Genomic DNA, 23,520 nt, shown 5'->3' on the forward strand with positions numbered 1-23,520 from the left:
CTTTATTAATTTGTTTGAAACCTTTATTAATTTGTTTGAAAACTTTATGAATTTGTTTGGAAACTTTATTAATTTGTTTGAAGACTTTATCAATTTGTTTGAAAACTTTATTAATTTGTTTGAATCTTTATTTATTTGTTCGATAACTTTATTAACTTGTTAGGAAACTTTATTAATTTGTTTGAAAGCTTTCTTTAATTGTTTGGAAACTTTATTGATTTGTTTGGAAACTTTATTAATTTCTTTGAAAACTTCATTAATTTGTTTGAATCTTTATTAATGTGTTTGAAAGCTTTATTAATTTGTTGGAAAACTTTATTAATTTGTTAGGAAACTTTATTAATTTGTTTGAAAACGTTATTAATTTGTGTGGAAACTTCATCTGTTTGTAAGAATCTTTATTAATTTGTTTGGAGATTTTATTAATTTGTTTTAAAACTTAATTAACTTGTGTGAAAATTTTATTTAACTGTTTTTATTTTTATTAATTTGTTGGAATCTTTATTAATATTTTTGAAAACTTTATTAATTTTTTTGAAAACGTTATTAATTTGTTTTCGAACTTTATTAATTTGTTTGGAAACTTTATTAATTTGTTTGGAAACTTTATTATTTTGTTTGAAAACTTTATTAATTTGTTTTAAAACTTCATTAATTTGTTTGGAGATTTTATTAATTTGTTTTAAAACTTAATTAACTTGTGTGAAAATTTTATTTAACTGTTTTTATTTTTATTAATTTGTTGGAATCTTTATTAATTTTTTTGAAAACTTTATTAATTTTTTTGTAAAACGTTATTAATTTGTTTTCGAACTTTATTAATTTGTTTGGAAACTTTATTAATTTGTTTGGAAACTTTATTATTTTGTTTGAAAACTTTATTAATTTATTTTAAAACTTCATTAATTTGTTTGAATCTTTATTAATTTGTTTGGAAACTTTATTAATTTATTTGGAACCTTTATTAATTTGTTTGGAAACTTTATTAATTTTTTGTTTGGAAACTTTATTAATTTGTAAAGAAACTTTATTAATATGTTTTAAAACTTTATTAATTTGTTTGAAAACTTCATTTATTTGTTTGAATCTTTATTAATTTTTCTGAAAACCTTATTAATTTGTTTTAAAGCTTTATTAATTTGTTTGAATCTGTATTAATTTGTTTGAAAACTTTATTAATTTGTTTGAATCTTTATTAATTTGTTTGGAAGCGTTATTAATTTGTTTGGAACGTTTATTAATTTGTTTGAAAACTTTATTAATTTGTTTGGAGATTTTATAAATTTCCTCAAAAACTTTAATAACTTTTTTGAAATTAATTTGTTTGGAAACTTTATTAATTTGTTTGAAGACTTTATTAATTTGTTTGAAAACTTTATTAATTTGTGTGGAAACTTTATTAATTTGTTTGAAAACTTTATTATCTTGTTTGGAACCGTTATTAATTTGTTTGGAAACTTTATTAATTTGTTTGGAAACTTTATTAATTTTTTTGGAAGTTTTATTAATTTGTTTGGAAACTTTATTAATTTGTTTGTAAACTTTATTTATTTGTGTGGAAGATTGATTAATTTGTTTGGAAACTTTATTAATTTGTTTTAAAACTTTATTAATTTGTTTGAATCTTTATTAATTTGTTTGAAAACTTTATTAATTTGTTTGAAAGCTTTATTTATTTGTGTGGAAGATTTATTAATTTGTTTTGAAACTTTATTAATTTGTTTGGAAATTATATTAATTTGTTTGGAAATTATATTAATTTGTTTGGAAACTTTATTAATTTGTTTGAAAACTTTATTTATTTGTGTGGAAGATTTATTAATTGCTTTGGAAACTTTATTAATTTGTTTGAAAAATTTATTAATTTGTTTGGAAACTTTATGAATTTGTTTGGAAACTTTATTAATTTGTTTGGAACCTTTATTAATTTGTTTGGAAACATTATTTATTTGTTTGGAAACTTTATTAATTTGTTTTAAAACTTTATTAATTTGTTTGAAATCTTTATTAATTTGTTTTGAAACTTTATTAATTTGTTTGAAATCTTTATTAATTTGTTTGGAAACATTATTTATTTGTTGGAAAACTTTATTAATTTGTTTTAAAACTTTATTAATTTGTTTGAAATCTTTATTAATTTGTTTTGAAACTTTATTAATTTGTTTGGAAACTTTATTAATTTGTTTGGAAATTATATTAATTTGTTTGGAAACTTTATTAATTTGTTTGAAAACTTTAATTATTTGTGTGGAAGATTTATTAATTGCTTTGGAAACTTTATTAATTTGTTTGGAAACTTTATTAATTTGTTTTAATCTTTATTAATTTGTTTGAAAACTTTATTAATTTGTTTGAAAAATTTATTAATTTGTTTGGAAACTTTATGAATTTGTTTGGAAACTTTATTAATGTTTTTTGGAACCTTTATTAATTTGTTTGGAAACATTATTTATTTGTTTGGAAACTTTATTAATTATTTTCGAAAATTTATTAATTTATTTTGAAACTGATAAAAATCGATTTTAGGGCATAAAAACATGTTAATAAAATCTTTACATTAACTGGAATTCTTATCAAGATTAGTTGAATATGAGGATAATAGTCTGCAATAAATAAATGGATAAATAATACAAAATCTTTAAAATTTTATATGTGGAAAAATATACTGCACAGATAACAATACGGTGGAATCATCGATGACTGTGTCGAATCATATTTAAAACGGATTGAATCATTAAATGGTGAGATTACTGAACAATTTTTATGATGAATTTATTTTCATTCTTCAAAGGTTTTTAATACCAGCTTATATTACTAAAATCATGTTTACAATCCAGTTCTTATGAGACCACCGAAGTTAAGCTATGGGTAACTATTTGGGCAGTTGCTGTAACGAGAATCTCTTCAAATTAAAATCTAAAGCGATCCTATACAAAACATACCTTTCAGCATAAATAGGTCAAACAATTGACAATCTTACTATTGATCAAATCCATTTTTTGGTTCATTTAATTTAAAATGTAAAAAACATTGGATTCCTTACTTGTTTCTTTCTCAGCTTCAATAAGAATTTTGCTGCCTGAATATCTGTATTGATAAACAAATGTGCATTGGTTTTCATCGAGGAACTGACACTTTTTCCAATCAATGCCGTCTGAATAGAAAAAAGGAGAAACTGCGATGAAATTTGTTGTCGGCCTCAAAAACAATAGCAAAATCGACAGCTTGTTCGATTTTAACAGAAGAAGTTCTAGCTGCAGGGTTATGGGAAATATTTGTCCAGGACAACGATGTGGATGGGAATAAGTTTTAAAAAAATAAAAAAGCAACCAATAAAAATACAAAAAGAAAATAACATGAAAAGAAAATATGCTATTCTATTCAAGAATAAATGTTTGGTTTAATTCAATGCAAGTTTCTGTTTTATGAGAGAAATGGGGGTTTATTTATCGAGCAACATTCAATCATGCAAAGGAAAAAAAAGAAATGAAAACAGGAAATAAAAGAAAACAAAGAATGGAAATGAGCAATAGAAAAGCTGGAAAGAAACAAAGCTGTCCAAAAAGAAAACGGTATAAATCAAATAGTGCTTTGAATTTTGTTTAAACAAAAAGAAATCACTGAAAATGAAATTAATTAGAAAGATTTTGTACAAATGCATCATAGGTTCATTGGAAATTACCAATTTCATTTGGAAAACTATGCCAATAAATTTCTTTGCTAAAACTAATTTCTCTTTCTGTACAATTGCATTATTACAATGTCTCAAACTGGTATTTAAATGAGATTTACATCAGAAAGAGGTAAATAAAATAATCTTAAAATCTTTTCTTACTAAGGTACTTTAATTTTCTCTGGTAAATATTTTCAAAAGAAAACTACATTCATCAAATAAAATATGATTCATTTTGAATTAATACCGGCTCTTCTATTCATTCATGTTCCATTGCAAAATTTACTTAATTTAACTAAATAAGAAAGTAAATACATTAAGTTATTTCTTTTTATTTCCTTTAACCTTTAAATTATTTTGCATTTTATTTAAATAAAACGAAATAATAGAAATCACCAATACTCATAAATTAGTCATTGAAATCAGCTTCAAAAACATTAGTAATAATAAGGAATAACAATAAATAATATAAGGGCAAATTTATGCAATTCAGGTTGATTCAAATAGGATTCAATTTTCAAAGCAAATATTAACAGTGAAGTTCTATGATTTAGTGACAAACAAAATAACGTTTTAGATGTGTTTCTGCAGAAGTCGACAGCAGTCATGGGCAATTCAGACTGTTGTAACTGATCTTTTCGTCATTAGAAGAATAATGAATTTATGAAATCAAGACAGAAATCCTCAGAGGAATGAGAGATCATCAATCAGAAATTGTTAGAAATTATATCAAATACAATGTCAAATTCAGTAACAAAACGGGCAAACCTGATTATCAAAGCAAAAATTTCAGAAAACAACAGTATAAGCATAAAATTTAACATTTAACAGTATAAGCATAATAGAAGAGGGTTTTAGTTCAACCATCGGATTAAAATAAAAAAATAAACAATGTAGATTTTTCAATACCAAAAAGACGGCTTCCATTTAAGTGAGCATATTTGCAGTGTTCATCTGTACTTCATTTCTAACAATCTCTCATGACTCATTTAGAAACAGTCATAATAGTTTATGAAACTGTCATTAAATCATAGAATAATATAACTTTAATTTAATACGTTATATACATAATATATTGTATTTATGAATGGCATATTTTTCATACGGTTTTCCAATCATTTTAACAAGAAAACATTTTGATATTGCTTCGAGATAATGTCTATATATATACATATACATTTCCAGTACAGATCCTTGGGGAGTTGGGGACTGCATTCGTATTTATTGATATCGAATCCTCTGTGACTTAAAAGTTATAATCTGAATGGTTGAAGGGAGATAAGTTATAGTCGATTAGAAACACGACGTACGTCATACACTTATAATCAACATCTACAAATTTCACTTTCATATTTCTGAGAGTATTTCAACTTTGTTTTTTACTAAATCGAACATTAAAGTGGATTTTCTTAAGTTGCAAAATAAAATAATTGGAAAATGGGAGAACTTTTAAAACTCACCTCCAAGCTGTTCGACAATTTTAATTGAATATGGACATTTGTTGATGCAGTCCTCCTGTGTGTAATTGCCGCGTTTAAACACTTTGCATTGCACACAATGTTTTGTCTCGGAACACATTCCAGGGCATGTCTGTAAACGATGTGAATGGAAACAACAGTTTATTCCAAATTATTCATAGATATACACATGTGTATATATACATACATATACATATGTACCCATGTATATATGTACATACATGCACATATACATATATATATATATGATGAAAATAATGGAAATAGTATTCCGACAAAATAGAGAAAATAAAAAGGAACAAACCGTATTATGTGCTCATCAACGTTTCGTCTTTATTTCGAGACTTTCTCTGGATGAATGAGATTAAAAAACCAAAAAATCTACCAGTACAAAATATTTGAAAATGTTTCACATGCATAGTGTAACGCAGTTCTATTTCAGAGAAACGGAAAATTGATGTTGGAAATTCAAAAAGGGGGGGGGGCTGGCGCTGTTAAAGAGAAGGAAATTTTAGTGATGTCATATAGTCGTTAATTTAATTTTAAAACTATGAACGCAAGTTTATATTCTTATTGGGAAAAAGATATATCTGTTGAAATTCAAATATAAGTTTGTAACAGAAATGAAATGAGTGTTTTTTATGAAATTTATTGATTGAGATTATGTGTTAATTATTACAGGGGGTGTTTGAATGGTGTGAGAAAGTTCACCTGTGTCCACAGTTAAATAATGTTCTTTTAATAACAGTTTACTTATTAATGGCGCTACGTTATAGAAACCTCCACGTTGTTTAATAGTGCTTGAAATTGCGATAAGCGCAGATTCAAGAAGTCTTCAAATAAACCGCGCCGGAGACTTCTTGAATCTGCGCTTATCGCAATTTCTAGCACTATTAAACATTTTCAAATATTTTGTACTGGTATATTTTTTGGATGAATGAGATTAATCTCATTCATCCAAAGACGAAACGTTGATGAACACATAATACGATTTGTTCCTTTTTATTTTCTTTCTCTCTCTCTCTCTATATATATGTATGTATGCATATACATACATATATATATATACATATATAATGGTTGTATGGTTTTAGTTTAATAGATATAAATTTACTGAACCCCCCTGTGTTTATTAAACAGTGTTCAATGAAAAAAAAGTGTGTTTATAATATGTTTATTTATACAAACATTATTAACTACATAAATGCATACATATTTCTGTGCCAATGAGTGTACTAGACTCAGCAGATGCAACCAACTATATATTTTCATAAGATTACAGAAGACAACAGAGTTAATACGGTAAATATAGGCCTATACAGGTGTGATTGTCTCACTAGACAAAGCAGGAGGAGGGCAAAGAGAGTAGCCCTGGATATATCTAATGCCTTTGACAGGGTAAGGCATTATGGTTTTCTCATGAAAATCAAATTGCATGGTATTACTGGACATACACTTAACAATTAAATTCTTCTTAAGTAAGAGAAGAATCTAGGTTGTCCTTGATAGTTGTACTTCAAAACAATATGATATAATGCGGGTGTACCTCAGAGGTTGATCCTTGGACCTTTATTATTCCTGATAAAATTGTTTCTGAAATGGGTGTATTTGCTAATAACACCATGCTCAATAACAGACACGGGAGGAAAACGAATAAACATGTATCCAAGGTAATGGTAGAAACACTAGAGGAAGACCTCTGGTCTGTGGTGAAATAGGGACAAAAATAAATGGTCACATTCAATGCTGACAAAGCTAAGCTCCTTTCCTTTAATAACTACAAGAAACCTTCTCAATCACTAATAGCCATGGCTAATAATACATTACCTGAAAGTACTTTGTTCAAAATTCTTGACTCAATGTTCACGGGAAACATGAGTTGGAACATTGAATGCATTGCCAAGGCTGCTGAAAAGAAGGTGGGCTCTCTCTACCATGCTAGAAAGTTACTTACGCCTGAGAGTAACCTGTACATTTACAAGGCTACAATTCGCCGGTGTATGGAGTATTGTCGCCGCATTTAGGTCGGTGCATCTGCTATGTGTCTCCCTCTTAGACAGGGTTAAAAAGAGAGTCGCTCACTATCAGCTAGGCTTCAACCTCTGTCCCATCGACAAAATGTTGCATCCCTCTACCTGTTTTACAAGTATTTTAATGGAAGGTGCTCCAACGAACTACAGGCCCTTGTACCCCCCCTCAACATAAATATCCCCAATAAAGCCAACAAGCAGCAAAATCTCACCCCTACACAGTAGAGATCCCTAGATGTAAGAAAGCTTTCTACTCTAATAGTTTCTTCCCTAGAACTGCTAGACTTTGGAATTCCCTTCCGGGTTCCTATTCCTAAGACTATACCGATATGCAAAAGTTCAAATGTTATGTAAACAAACATCTTGCTGCTCAGCTCCCTACATAATATCCCTACAAATTCTGTCCCAGATATATTACAGTGGCACTGGCCTTGTCTGGGGTGAAAATGCAATAGAAACAAAAATAAGGAATCCTTTACGAGAGACCAACTTATTTGCAACCCACGACATGCAACATTTGGAAAAACAAGACAGCATCTCGACTTTAAATTGCAATTTCAACCTCCTATATTATATTTATTTTTCCGGCTTTACTATGCATTCAAAATTCTACTAACAAAAAAATGCAAAATTCTACTAACAGCTGCTACACTATACTCTGAATCGCCTCATGATTTGGATTTTGAAACTGAACTTCCTTAACTCACTTTTCAAAGCTTCTGTTCATTAAATAAAAAGAATTTCTCTGGATAATATCTCTATTCCTTTGCTTCTTAAGAAATTTCTCTTATTGTAATTTTTCTTTCTTATTCTTGTATTTATATTTTCATTTTATTTTCTTTGTATTTTATTTTTAATTCTTTATATTTTATACTTTTTGTCTATACTTTTATATTTTTTTTATAATTTTATACTATTTTTACCTTCTTTTATTCCTTATTTCTTTAATCTTTTATTCTGCCATTTGTTTATCCTTCATTTTATTAATTTATATTTTTATATTATATTTTTTTATTATTTTATCATATTACTTATTTCTTCTTTTATTTTATAATTCATAATTCGTTTAATTACTAAGTTGTAATACGGACAGTACTTCTCATATATAGACCTAGCATAAGTCCCTTATTTCAAGAAAACTTCTCTAGTTTTAACCTCTAACTCCATATGATTAAAAAACATCTACCTTCAATCACTTCTTCTATATTCTTCCTGATAGTATAGATGCATATAGGCACACATATATTGAACACTCACCTCATATTCCACCATGTCATATGCGGTATCTACCTACCTTCATTTTGTAATATCAGCTATATTCCTCCTCTATCACATAAATCACTGTAGTTCTCCTATTTCCTTCCCATCCGCAACAGTTTCCTCTCACGACGAATTATTTCGCTCCTAATGTAGATATTGCTAGACGTTGCATACCTAATATGTTACCTGGCATCTACATTCCTCTTCTGATGAGAAGCATTAGGCTTCGAAATGCCATGATATAAAGAGTTTTATATATCCTACACCCCTAAATGATGTAACATCTATATTGAATAAACAAATAAATCTATATGCAGTAGTACATATTTTTATATTGTTTATATTTCTTCATAATCTATATCTATACATATATACATACATATATAGATATATAATTTAATTTCAGAATGCGGCTGATAAGTATCGTCTGATGACCGAAAAAAGAAGGAAGTCCGATTTTGACCAAAGTGAACACTTTTATACAACTTGAAAATACAAGTGCATTAGAGAAGTTTTATCATCGTAGAGAAATAATTATCCTGTTTTTTTAACTATCAAAAAACTAAAAACCGTTCTGGAATCAAATATTTCCGAAATTTGAATTTATTTTTCTCGTTAATACATCAACTGTTTCATTTAGAATCAAGATTAATTAATAGCAACAAATAAAAAGCTTCCATTTAAATGAATTTTGAAAAGTAGACATACTTATTGGTAAGAACTTACCGGACAATCTTCACACTTTGGACCACGGTAAGGCTGTATATTACAAATACAGACACCACACTTGCATTCACCTTTACCATTGCACAGTTCCTATAATCAAAGAAACATTTTTTCATTTTTAATATCATCATTAAAGACTGGATTTACATTTTAAACATGCAAATCTTTTTGGATTAGTGTTGCTGACTTTGGAAAAAGAAAGAAATTGTTTTTTTAAACATCAATAAATACTCTTTAATCTTAAATACTCTTTAATCTTAAATACTCTTTAATCTTAAATACTCTTTAATCTTAAATACTCTTTAATCTTAAATAGGCAAAACACCTTAATAAAACATTGTTTGCCAACACATGATTTAATTGGCATCTGGTGTATGAAAAAATTGCCTCAGTTAGGGAAATGACCTCTAAAGAAACCACAGATAAGTTTGGAAGTCAATTTCTAAAAGCTGTCCAACCATCATGTTAAATGAATGTTAAATCATGACGATGAATATTTTGTGTTTTTCAAAATTAGACATCATATGTATAATGGATCTCTTGATGAGAATCATGAAGTGTGGCTGGTGGCAGTAAAACAATCACAAAAACAAGATCCACAGTGTATGATACAAGACCCATATAGAAAATAATTCTTCTCTCTTCTCTTTCTAATTTGATGCGTGACGTCATTATTGTTGTGACGTCATTTAATGTACAATCTTATCCGTCATCAGTCCCCTTTTTTTTTATTGATTTCAACATATTTTAATAGATGATGTCATATATTTGTGACATTAAGTGTGTTTAGGGATAATCAAACAAGATAACAAAAACGCATAGTCCACATTGAATTTAGTAGTAGTTGTTCCATTGGATGTAAAGATAATTGAGGAAAGCAATCCCACGTTAATGGGAATCATAGATGGGAAATTCTTACAAAGAAACTTTGTTCATGGACATTCCATTTGATGGGCATGCACGTGGAGAAAGTGTTTGCGGTTGTGGTAAAACAAAAGACGAGTTCTTGTTGTGAATGTCTTAGAAGAAGGGACCAAACATTGGAGTTCAGTTCTTTAGAACGTAGTTAAAAGGAAAGATTTCAAAAGAAAAATGACAAACAAAATCATTTAAAAATCACCACATATAACTGATTGTAAATCATATTTGTGTAAAAACCTTTGCATTAAAATATTGTCCAAATAATTTTTTGTAAATCTAAGCAAAATCTTATCGATCTGTTCAAAAATCACTTACACCATTTGATGCAATGCAAGTGTCATTACTGATTGGGCATCCACAATTAACTCCTTCATATCCTTCTTTGCACGTACATTTTCCACAATCACACGTGCCTTGTTTTTCACCTGCAATATAAAGATTTTGTAGAAATAAAATTTAGTGGCAATGATAAAGTTCGAAGGGGCAAGGAAAAGGACAAGGTGAGAAGGTGCAACCGTTCAAAAGAAGAAATAATTCAACAAGTATTGAAATATGATGAATTAAATTTCAAAATTATTGAAGTAAAAAATATATGCGCTTAATTAATTGTCAATTTAATGACAAATAATAAATAAGGAAACAAACTCAGTGAAAGCAAGAGAAAATAAGGAAGGATGTTCTCTTTGTTAAATGTGTTCAATAGTTGCAATATTATTGTGTATTCTACATGAACGTGTAACTTTATATTTGTTTTGATCTCTATATTCGTTGCATTCAAAAGAGAAAAATAACTAATAATTTTCTAAATTTCTGGGATTTCATATTATTTTTCTTCTTTTTTTACTGTTGTGTTTAAATTTACATTCTTTATGCATTCTGTGTTTTTCTACTTTTACTTGTTATTGTTATTGTGCTTTTACTTTTACTTGTTATTGTTATTGTTATTGTGCTTACCCCCACAAAGTTGGCCATTGATGATGTCGCAAGAATAATCATTACATTGGCAATATTGTCCAGAATAGAAGCGTTGCAGATTGGACTGGATATTGTCACACTTGCAAACGCCGCACTCGCATTGGCCAAGATCAGAGCAAATTGAATTGCTTCCAGGTCTGCAAAAAAAAAGGTTAACATTTGATTAATTAAAAACAGAAATTATGTATATATTGATTTGAAAATTTAAATTCGTAAAAGTTTTCTATTGAAAATAACTCTATTTTAAAACATGACGGTTAAAAGATCGTGCAATATTTTAAATAAATATTCATTTTTGAATTTCATTTTCACCGTGCTTTTTAACAGTGGATTTCTATTAATCTTATATCTATTTTAATTTTCCGTCCATGTTCCATAAGTGCTGGACTTTATTTTTTTAGCTTTAACAGTGCAAATCTGAATATATCTCGTACTTTTTAAGAAAGAAATCGATATCGTAACGGCAATACGTAACATCAAACATCTTGTGTCGTCGTCGTCGTTGTTGTTTAAATAAGGTTGAAAAGGAGATAAAAATAGATATCCAAGTTCTTGGAGGATGACATTCTTAATAGTCATACCAACATTGCAAGCAGAAGAATTTGGATTAATATCCGATGCAGAGAGCTGAGTTTTTGGTAATTTTTGTTTCTGCTCTATGTTATTGGTGTTAGTGTCTAGAAATATCTTTGTGGAGAATTTATAGTGAAACAAAGTTGCACATATGCATACGGCTTTACTCTTGACAACTGGTGTTTAAATCGAGTGGCGAAATGCAAGAAAACTATAACCATTTTTAAGCAGAGAAGGGTGTATGGTATTTTGTAGTTTTCCTTCTGCTAGACTGGTTGCTCTACCAAGGCTTTAAAATTTCATACCTTTTTACAAAGTTATGAAAGACAAAGTGATAATCTTACAGTCTCTTTCACTTTCAGACTTACTGTATAAAGTCTTCTCAAACGGTCACGTGTTTAAGTGCTGACCAGTTGCAATGTTACTTAACATTAATGATCTAATGAGAAGTCGCGTCACAATATGATATCGCCATAAGCTCAACTTGTAATGTATGATTGAATTTCTATCAAGCATGCCTCCATTTATATTTACACTCTCATGGCGATAAGAAACATTTAGTGGCCACATTTGAACGCTTTCATTTACATTTGAAGAATTTTGAAAATCCTAAACGTTGTTTATCAGTCAACAAGGAGAGAGATCCATGATGTTTCCAATGCACATGTCGGCTGAACCACAGGTAGGATAAATATCACAACTGACCTTCATCATGATTCTTGTTTTGATTTGTTAATAAAACACCATTTAAAGATCATTTTTGTAGAACAATGAAATAATGATGTCTAGAGCAGAAAATAAATTCAATTGTTGAAAGGTTAGAAGTGAAATTGTTTCATTGTTCTACAAAAATGATCTAATGGTGTTTTATTTTAGTTCAATTAATTCTTGATGAGTAGAATTTATTTTTGAAGACTTTTTTAAGGATTGAAACTATTTTAAGGATTGAAACTTTTTTAAGGGTTGGAGCTTTTTTAAGGATTGAAACTTTTTTAAGGGTTGAAACTTTTTTAAGGATTGAAACTTTTTTAAGGATTGAAACTTATCTGTTTCTTTTTTTTTTCTCTGTTATACCGTCACCTTCCAAGGATTGTGTTGAGGTATTTAAAAAAATCTTTTCATTAGACCAATTTCCCTTACCACAACCGTTATACTGTCTATGCTTTTAGGGACCACGTTTTTTCAAGTCAATTTTTGAGGTCCTGATAATTTGTGATATTATCACGTTCTGCTTCCTGAATGCGATAGTCATTCATGATGGTCATATTAATGCTGAGTTCTTTCAGGTTTGTTTCATGTTAGAATATTTAGTGTTTGTGTAATTGTGATTTCAGCGATGTCATTCATACAACTTAGCAGAAATCAACCGAGCGGATGTTTACCTGGTAATAATTACACAAAACTAAAATCTTTTCTTTTTAAAGATCATCAAAATTATCGAACATTGAATTAGCATAAAACTTTTTATGAAATCAAAAGTTCTTTGGAGAAATAAATTATATGAGATGAAATCCACTTACTGTATGCACTGCTTATCAAGTTCGGTGGTTGAATTGCTGCCAATTTTACTGCACTCACATTTTCTGCCAACGTATCCTTCATCACATAAACAAATTCCGCACGTGTAAACACCTTTGTAGTTGCACTTTGGACTCTTTACAGACTGCACAATGAAAATGAAACGTTCATCTTTCATGAGATATTATTTCAATAATTCCAGATTTGCTAATATTTTTTTTTATTAAAAGCAAAGTAAAATCTGATTAAAACACAAAAGTGAAAATTGCATTAAAAAAAAATATTTTTTTTAAATTCATCTTATTACCACTTTTGCAATAATGACCGAGCAGAAAAAGATACGAAAAATCAAAACAAAAATTGGAATCGAGAATCAGAAACTAGGAACTGTTGGGCTATCACAATGGAATCGGAAAATTTTGTGCCTAATTTTTCATTCCAAAATGATTGCTTTAATTTTTCTTGATAATAAAAAAAATGAAACAGACACAAATGTTGGCAGGTGTACATTTGCAACGTAATAAAAGCAACTGAATGGATTATAAATCGCACTTCCAGATTTAAAATTATTTTCACAGTTTAATTAATTTCTTTTATTGGTACATTACTGTAAACATTCATTTATAAACCTTTTCACACATATTCGCTAAACGTTTCAGGGCGTTCACACATGATTTAAAAGATTTAAAATGCTATGGACAAGATTTTGTTGTCTGTCATTGGCTTCTTTTGAAATAATTCAAGTTTATGGTGCTTCTTCCTTTTGGACACAAGTGAAAAATTTAAATAAAAATCTTACAATAAGTTTATCAAAAATTTGGATGAAATACTTAAAGAGAAAACCCTAAAAAGGAAATTATATCTACATTTAAACTTAGTCCCCACCCCTCAATGAAGAATGAGATTCAGGCATTTGTGACTGTAGTAGTTACAAAACAAAAAAGCAAAAACAAATATGCACCAAGTAAATGTTGCCAAAAGCAAAACTCTTCTACCTGGATGCGTTTATTTGTGTTTAATCTTATTTTAAAACGTGTTTTAGTTCAATCACTACATGGAATTAAAATAAAACAAATGACTGTCCATAATTCCTTCCATTGATGACCGCTTAAAATCGAAAATCAAACAAACGTTGGTAGAAACAGATCAAATAAATGTCAACAATTGAGCGAAAATGTTGTTTTATTTTGTTTCGATTTTTGAGCGATTAGACAAGATTAAAAAGTTAGAAAGGGCCAGAAATTCTTATAATTTTACATTAAATTTATGTGCAAAATTGCTTTCCTACTCGAAATTCTAAAATAATTGTTTTGTTTTTTTCTTTCACGTAATCATCTAAAAGAAGTAGAATCTCATTTTGGAGTAGTGATTTGCCTAAAAGTTTTAATCTATTTGCCATTATTATTATTCCATTAACTTCATAGTGGTGTGATGTTTTACACCGGTTTTTAACTCAAGAGCGAACTTTTATACCAAAGTTAGTGAAGATAGTCAAAAAATTAATTAGATGGAAAGCACCTGGTGTAGGATATTTTCTGACCCAAGCAGAACTGACTTCTGGAGTACACTAATGTTGTATCTGATTCCCAAGGGGTTCAGCTGTTTCATAAGACCATTAGGAATTAAGCCAAGCGCACCGATGATTATTGGCATAATGGAAGTTTTCTTATTCTGTAATCTAGCAAAATCTCCACCTCAGTTTCTGATAGTTTTGTAGTTTCTCATCCTTCTTGCCTGTTAAGTTGATGTTGTTTGGCCAAGCCACATCATCATCATTATTATCATTATTATTATTATTGGCTCACATGGAGCTTTCACACAAGTCAACAAACGATCTGATTGGAAACCTGTGGTGTTCTCTGGAAGCTGAGTGACAACAAGTCTCCCCAGACGTCCAGCTCTCTTCACCTCCTTCGATAGCATGTGCAAATGAATTTGCATCATCGCAAGAGCCGCTTACCATTGATTTCTCGCTGGTAGTGGCCATTGGTATATAATGGAATTTTAGTGGCACTCAGCCTCTCCAAGGTCCCAGTTCTCTTTGCGCTTGTCCAGCCGATGTCTGGTTGGCGCTCGCTCCTCAGTCTTTCAGCCCTTAGTGACCCTTCTCGGCCCTTTGGTATCACTTTTTTATTGGGGGGAACGGTGATGAAACAATGGGGGGGTGCATGTTAGGGGGTGTAGAACTTGTAGATATGCAGTTTCGGTGTTCTTCATTCCCTGTAACGCTTATTCGTTATATTGTCTTGTATTATTCTCCCCACTGGTTTTTCTTTTTACAGTAACGCAAATCAATTTAATAAATGACCAAATCTTTATAATTGTGAGAAAAAAAATGAACATTTCTTCATAGATGGGAGGTATAGAATAGTAAACAGAGATTCGTTACAAAGTTAAAAATGGTTTTCTAACTAGTAACATTATTAAACTCATTCTGAATATGGGGCTTTGTTAACTATTCTGTTCCTAAACTGTTTTCTTATTTTACATACGTCGATTCGTTTTAATAAACAATTCAAATAGCATTAGCAAGAAACAAATGCAAATGAGATTTATTTGAAAAGAAAAACAAATCTTGTTACATAATTTTCAATCAATTACAAGTAAAACATTAGAAAATAACTCTTGTAATATATGCCACTCTCATAAGTGTATTTTTATGTTTTCAAAATATATGCCACTCTCATAAGTGTATTTTTATGTTTTCAAAATATATGCCACTCTCATAAGTGTATTTTTATGTTTTCAAAATATATGCCACTCTCATAAGTGTATTTTTATGTTTTCAAAATATATGCCACTCTCATAAGTGTATTTTTATGTTTTCAAAATATATGCCACTCTCATAAGTGTATTTTTATGTTTTCAAAATATATGCCACTCTCATAAGTGTATTTTTATGTTTTCAAAATATATGCCACTCTCATAAGTGTATTTTTATGTTTTCAAAATATATGCCACTCTCATAAGTGTATTTTTATGTTTTCAAAATATATGCCACTCTCATAAGTGTATTTTTATGTTTTCAAAATATATGCCACTCTCATAAGTGTATTTTTATGTTTTCAAAATATATGCCACTCTCATAAGTGTATTTTTATGTTTTCAAAATATATGCCACTCTCATAAGTGTATTTTTATGTTTTCAAAATATATGCCACTCTCATAAGTGTATTTTTATGTTTTCAAAATATATGCCACTCTCATAAGTGTATTTTTATGTTTTCAAAATATATGCCACTCTCATAAGTGTATTTTTATGTTTTCAAAATATATGCCACTCTCATAAGTGTATTTTTATGTTTTCAAAATATATGCCACTCTCATAAGTGTATTTTTATGTTTTCAAAATATATGCCACTCTCATAAGTGTATTTTTATGTTTTCAAAATATATGCCACTCTCATAAGTGTATTTTTATGTTTTCAAAATATATGCCACTCTCATAAGTGTATTTTTATGTTTTCAAAATATATGCCACTCTCATAAGTGTATTTTTATGTTTTCAAAATATATGCCACTCTCATAAGTGTATTTTTATGTTTTCAAAATATATGCCACTCTCATAAGTGTATTTTTATGTTTTCAAAATATATGCCACTCTCATAAGTGTATTTTTATGTTTTCAAAATATATGCCACTCTCATAAGTGTATTTTTATGTTTTCAAAATATATGCCACTCTCATAAGTGTATTTTTATGTTTTCAAAATATATGCCACTCTCATAAGTGTATTTTTATGTTTTCAAAATATATGCCACTCTCATAAGTGTATTTTTATGTTTTCAAAATATATGCGGACATTACACGAGGGGGAGGGTATGGTCATTTGAACATTTTTAAAAAGCATCTAATCTTTAAATGAATGTTATAAAATTTTAAAAGTATCAGAATAGGAAATTTAGAACAGAATCGATAATTGTATTAGAATTGGGGAAAAATTTTGGAATCGTCCCATCACTAATATATGTATCAAATTTTCCCTTACCATGTCTGCAGTTTCTTTACATTCACATTCACAAATCATGTCAATGTCAACACTGACTTTCATGTCCAAACCAACAGGATAAATTTCCATGGTCCGTTTCCAGTTAGAAGCTTTCAATGGGCATTCATCAATTTGAATAGTAACATTAAAAACAACCTTCATAAAAAAATATAATTATTTCAAATTAAATATCAAGTTAACTACTTTCAAAAAAAGAAAAATAATAACAGTTATTCATTATAAAAATTAAAATTCAAGCCTGGAAAATAATTTCTATTAAATAATTTTTTTCGATAGTTTTAAAAAAATGTAATGACATTACATATTCAAGTCATTAAAATATTCAAGTCATTGAAATGTTCAAGTCATTAGCATATTTTTCTTTTGTTTTTTTTACAAAGGAGTCATCACATATCAAGGCCAGGAGGCCACTCGAGGATGAGGGTTAACGAGTGTACAGTAGTCGATGGAAAAATGTAGTAAAATTACCATACACATGTGCGCACTATAAACTATAAATAGATATAAAATCCGGGGAAAGGAAGTGAAGCCGTCACACTAACAGGGTTCGCTCGCTGACAGACGCGACAATTTTGAAAATGGGCAAACAATATAAGCTAAGTTAATTTAACAAATCCTAATATTACCAAAATGGCAACTGCTTTTTTTTTTTTTTTTTTTTCTTAATTTTGACTAATGTATTTTAACTATATGCGCATATATTGTCTTTAACTCTTTGCTTCCATGCGAGTCGTTTCTTCTATTTATTTTTTATTTATTTATTCACTTTGTTTATTTATTTCTCTTTTTGCTTTTACCAACTGTGTATAACTTCTCTTTAAATGTATTTATTTAATGCATTTTAATTACATATGCGTAAAAATGGTCTCTAACACTTAGTCCCACGCGAGCCGTTTTTATGGTCAGAAGAACTCTACTCGATAACGAATAGCCTATGCAAGAATATAGATGAGCTAGGACCACCTTTCTTTCTACTATAGAAGACAGAAGAACTTTATTTAAGTAGTATACTTAATATATGCAATCACCGTACGCTTGCTTGTATTTAAGTGTCCTCCATGATACCCATACCATACCAAACCACTGCACGTGGCTCATAATTTGACTGGCACTATATTTTTAACTGCAATATACATAATCCCAGCTGTGATACTAGGGCTAATTTTCTGAATAGATGCAACACTCTGCGCCTGACCTTAATGACTACAATTCCAAATCCCAACGAATTAGCTGTCCCTATAACTGGGAGGGAAAAACCTAATAGCTAGCTACGAAATCACCTCCAAGACGATTGCGTTTGTCTTACCTGCATGCATAAAAAAAAAAAAAAAAAAAAAAAATTCCTCCCTTCTTCAGACTAAACCTTACCTGTAACTCAAAAATCCTAATGGAAATCCATCTGTAAATAAATAACCCCTCTTCTCTTGAACGCTAACAATCTACTCCTTCCAACCTATCCGCCACTAAACTCCCACATTGCTCCGCATCTGTAGTTGAATCGCTAACTTCCAGCCCCTAATCCCTCACATGCAAACTGTTTTAATAACCATCACTAAACATCTATACATTTCTACCTCTAAGGCATGCATTACAGCTCATTCCTATCCAGTAAGGGACTTAACAGCCTATGCACACAAAGGCAGGTACTTAACAGCCAAAGTACCCAGAAACAAAGCGATATGCACTACACAACTGTCTCGAGTTTTGCAACGATTAATTACGTTATTGAAACGACACTCCTTGTTATGCAAAACGCCCCATGACTCTTACTAAAAAATACCTACAACTTCAACTCTATTCGCACCTACTGAAAACCTGCCCATATATATCTATTCACCTAATTACGCATGACTCAATACTTGCTGTCTTATCCATGCTTTATTGCACTTACATCTTAACCCTCCTATCATCTAAAATAGCTCGGGCACAACTCGTAGCTCAATTCTTAATACCTACTCATACTGTAACACTATACTAGACCTAAGCTAACATTAATAAAATAAAAAAAAGGGTACGACTAAAATCACATTATCTCCTCCCTAACAAGCCCTCTTACAAACATAGACGCTTACACTGCATGAACTTCACCCACCCCCTTTATCCATTAACAAGTAAATAGCATGTCCCTAAATCACTTTGAGGAGTGTAACTAATCAGTAGATATAATCCCCCACAAACTAACCCAGTAACACTAACAACGCGGGGTCGCAGAAATACCTGGATTAGAACCTAGGCGCGGAGAAAACCCTCTCAGGGCTGACGGACCCAGTAGGTCTTCCCAGATCATCCGTCTAGGAGAAGGAAAACTCTGAAACTAAACCAAAGGGGAGAGAGGCCTCTTCAGTCTTGGATGACAACCTTCCTAGAGCTGGTGACTCAAACAAATTCACCGGTTTGCAAACCTAAATTGCTTAAGGAGTAGATAGGCTCTGTCTATCGCCCGGCTTCCATACTCCTTCTTTGCCTATTAGTCAAGCGCAGAGACACTATCTCAGTGATTCGACAGAAACACCCAGCGGTAGATCTTGTTTCCTGGCTAGGGCAATGAACGCCGTTCTTCCCCATTCCCAGCATGCCCCACCCCTAAAACTGAACATTTGGGAGTGCTTGAGTATAAGATATGCCTGAGCGGTTAGATTGGGTTGACCTTCTTCTAAAGGGTTGAGGGTACCGGATTGACAGTTCCTGGCTGCTGTTCCCGACTGGTAGTACAGGAGCCCTAACTCTTTGGTAGCGCTTAGAGCGGCTGCTCCATCAACAGTTGAATAATATCGGGTTGTTTGCAGTGCCATGACGCGCATGGAAAGGGACCCTGCACTCATCCCCGGTGGGCTTTCCTGAGGCCACAATCCTAATTGGAGAAAGGTCAGCTGATGGTCTACTTGTGATGCATGTCTGAAGCTCCGCATAACCTCTTGTTTAGCTCCCCCTTACCGAAACTCTTAAAAAATATGACGACAGTACAATCTAAAAATAAGCTTAAACCAGGATTAGGGACAAACAAATTCAACTTGCCTCCTCCCTTGAGGCTCTCATTCACAAATATCCGTGGGCTTAGAACTAACTTAGCTGATGTTGAAGCATTTCTCTTAACAAATACCCCGGATATCTTAGCACTAAGTGAGACTAACCTACACTCCTCCATTCCCTCTAACCACTTTAACATGCCTGGATATCTCCCACTCTGCCGTAAGGACTCTGACAGACACATGCACGGACTTGGAGTTTACATTCGTAATACCCTTCCCTTGACTAGAGAAACAAACCTAGAAACAGATGATCAAGCCTTTATGTGCTTTAGACTAAACGTGCAACACAGTATTAGCTACTATTATTTTCTCTACCGCTCTCCCTCGACTCAGGACTGCTCCATAATAAACAAAGTATCTGACAGCATAGACACGGCACTGTCCCTCGACACTAGCGCACAAATACATGTGTTTGGTGACTTTAATGTCCACCACAAAAACTGGCTTGGATTCTCTACTCACACAGATGCAGCGGGCAGCACAACCCATAGCTTCGCTATATCTCACTCCCTATCACAAATTGTTACGTTTCCAACCCGTTTCCCTGACCAGGAAGAACAACACGCATCACTTCTAGATCTGTTTTTGACCACAGTTCCCGATGACTGCATAGCCAAGGCCCACAGCCCACTCGGGAACGCTGATCATGCAGTGATAATGGTTGAAATCGCCCTAAACTCTAGACCCAAAACTGAAGAGCCAGTGCTCAAAACAACGAGATATTATAATAAGGCTGACTGGGAAGCCATCAGGGAACTAATTAGAGATGCTCCATGGAAAAATATTTTCTCTCTCCCTGCTGAACAGTGTGCAAACGAGACCACTGACTGGTTCAAAACTGCAATCGAAGCGCATGTTCCCATGCGGAAATTTTATAGTAAGCCCCACTCTCCCCAATGGTTTACGTCGACTTGTGCAACTGCCATTACTCAAAAGCAGCATGCATACCGTAGGTTTAACCGACATAAGTCCAGTTCAAACAGACTGAAGTATATAGAAGCTAGAAATAACGTTAAGAAAGAAATAGCGACAGCTAAGAGAGAATTTACGGAAACCACTAAAAAGCGCATCGAAGCACAAAAACTAGGAACTCGAGACTTCTGGAAAATCTACAACAGTGTAGTAAATAATGGGCAATCAACAATTCCCCCACTAACCAACAATCACGAGGTTGTCTCCTCAGCAACCGACAAGGCTAACATGCTTGCCAGTCGGTTTGCCTCAAACTCCACACTGGACCCTTCCAACCACCCCCTACCTGACTTTCCTATGCGGACAGACGCCACACTAGACGATCTGAAAACCACCCCTGCTCAGGTGCATGCTATCATAAAAAACCTTGACACCTCAAAAACATGTGGACCCGATCTTATCCCAGCTGTGCTATTAAAAAAGTGCTCAGCCGAAGTAGCTCCAGTTCTCTCCAAACTCTACAACAAATGTCTTAATGAAGCTTGCTTTCCGGGCTGTTGGAAAACTGCTTCTGTTGTACCAGTATTCAAGAATTCTGGCGAAAGGACAGACCCAACAAATTATCGCCCCATTAGCCTCCTCCCACTTTTTGCCAAAATATTTGAGACCATAATTAACCATGCTCTAGTCCATCATCTTACAGATGCTAAACTACTGACTGACAAACAATATGGATTTAGACAAGCTCGTTCCACAGCAGACATCCTCACCGTGATCTCTGAACGTATATACCAATCACTGGACAAAGCGGGGGAAGGCAGAGCGGTAGCTCTAGATATATCTAAGGCTTTTGACAGGGTATGGCATGAGGGTCTCCTCAGTAAAATCAGATCATACGGTATCACTGGTAGAATACTTAACATAATTAAATCCTTCTTAGATAAGAGAAAAATCCAGGTAGTCCTCGACGGTCGCACATCTAAACAATATGATATAAATGCGGGAGTGCCCCAGGGTTCTATCCTTGGACCTCTATTGTTCCTGATATTCATAAATGACCTCCCCGACAACATTGCCTCTGAGATGGGTATATATGCTGATGACACTACACTCTATGGCAGACACGACAGGAAGACGAATGAACACATTTCTAAAGAAATGGCAGAAACACTAGAGGAAGACCTCCAATCTGTAGTGGAATGGGGACAAAAGTGGTTGGTCGCGTTCAATGCTGCCAAGACTAAACTAGTTTCATTCAATAATTACAAGAAACCCTCTCTACCACCAATAGCAATGGCCAACGACTCTTTATCTGAGAGTCCATCTTTCAAACTCCTTGGCCTAACGTTCACAGGAAACATGAGTTGGAACAATTACATTGAAGGCATTGCCAGGGCCGCTGCAAGAAAGGTGGGCTCTCTCTACCGTGCTAGAAAACTACTAACACCCGAAAGTATCCTGTACCTCTATAAGGCCACCATTCGCCCATGTATGGAGTATTGCTGCCACATCTGGGCTGGTGCATCTGCTACTAATCTCTCGCTCCTTGACAAGGTTCAGAAGAGAGTCGCAAACCTGATAGGCCCTGAACTGGCATCTAAGCTTCAGCCTCTGTCCCATCGACGAAATGTTGCATCCCTCTGCCTTTTCTACAAGTATTTTAGTGGTGAATGCTCTGATGAACTGCAATCACTTGTGCCCCCACGACGCGAGCACCCTCGACAAACCCGACAGGCTACTAGATCCCACCCCCACACTGTAGAGGTCCCTAGATGTAAAAGATCTTTTTACTCCAATAGTTTCTTCCCCAGAACCGCAAGACTCTGGAATTCCATTCCAGGTCCCTGCTTCCCCAACAGTACTGACGTGCAGAAGTTCAAGTGTAACGTGAACCGACACCTTGCTGCCCAAATCCCTACATAGTACCCCAGTAGTTGTTGCCCCTGATAGTAGCCCCCTACACCAAAGTGGCAATTTGCCTTGTTTGGGGTGAAAATGTAATTAAAAAAAAAAAAAAAAAAAAAAAAAATTGTTAATAGTGGAAAATTGGTCAATTGGATTACTTAAGGGGATGGCTCATCAAGAACTTGTTTATGTTGGAGTTGAAGACGACCATATTGTAGTCAGTTGGAAAGCAGGAAAATGAAACAGAGTTCCACAGGCGTGCAGTTCTAAGAAAGAAGCTTTGTTCATGGAGTCTATATTTAGGTTTAGGCACAGATAAAGGGTGAGGGAAATTATTGATAGTGGTTTTAGCTAGACAAGTGTTTTCCATAAAAGTCAGGTCAAGGAGAGACCATAGATTAAAGTTCAGACGATCACTTACCATGAAAATATTAAGAGAGACACTCGCAACTTTTTTTGTAGAAAAGGGGTTGCAGGGCATTCCCCTTGAGGCTACGAAATCTATTTTGAA

At 32.2% G+C, this 23,520-nt stretch overlaps 1 protein-coding gene across 1 annotated transcript in view; it reads right to left on the minus strand.

Annotated features, from left to right (window-relative positions):
- LOC145247349 (integrin beta-1-B-like) overlaps window positions 1-23,520 on the minus strand; it is a 256,575-nt gene that overhangs the window by 34,269 nt on the left and 198,786 nt on the right. Inside the window, exons 16-22 of the mRNA XM_080109024.1 lie at window positions 17,143-17,298; window positions 13,157-13,299; window positions 11,043-11,200; window positions 10,404-10,513; window positions 9,168-9,257; window positions 5,134-5,263; window positions 3,044-3,154 (exon numbers count right to left, since the gene is read on the minus strand). Coding sequence (XP_079965150.1) covers window positions 3,044-3,154; window positions 5,134-5,263; window positions 9,168-9,257; window positions 10,404-10,513; window positions 11,043-11,200; window positions 13,157-13,299; window positions 17,143-17,298 — 898 coding nt within the window. The remainder of the gene's footprint in view (window positions 1-3,043; window positions 3,155-5,133; window positions 5,264-9,167; window positions 9,258-10,403; window positions 10,514-11,042; window positions 11,201-13,156; window positions 13,300-17,142; window positions 17,299-23,520) is intronic.

The sequence above is a fragment of the Euprymna scolopes genome, chromosome 25 (genome assembly GCF_053919585.1).
Source record: "Euprymna scolopes isolate OS-2025 chromosome 25, ASM5391958v1, whole genome shotgun sequence".
Taxonomy (NCBI): domain Eukaryota; kingdom Metazoa; phylum Mollusca; class Cephalopoda; order Sepiida; family Sepiolidae; genus Euprymna; species Euprymna scolopes.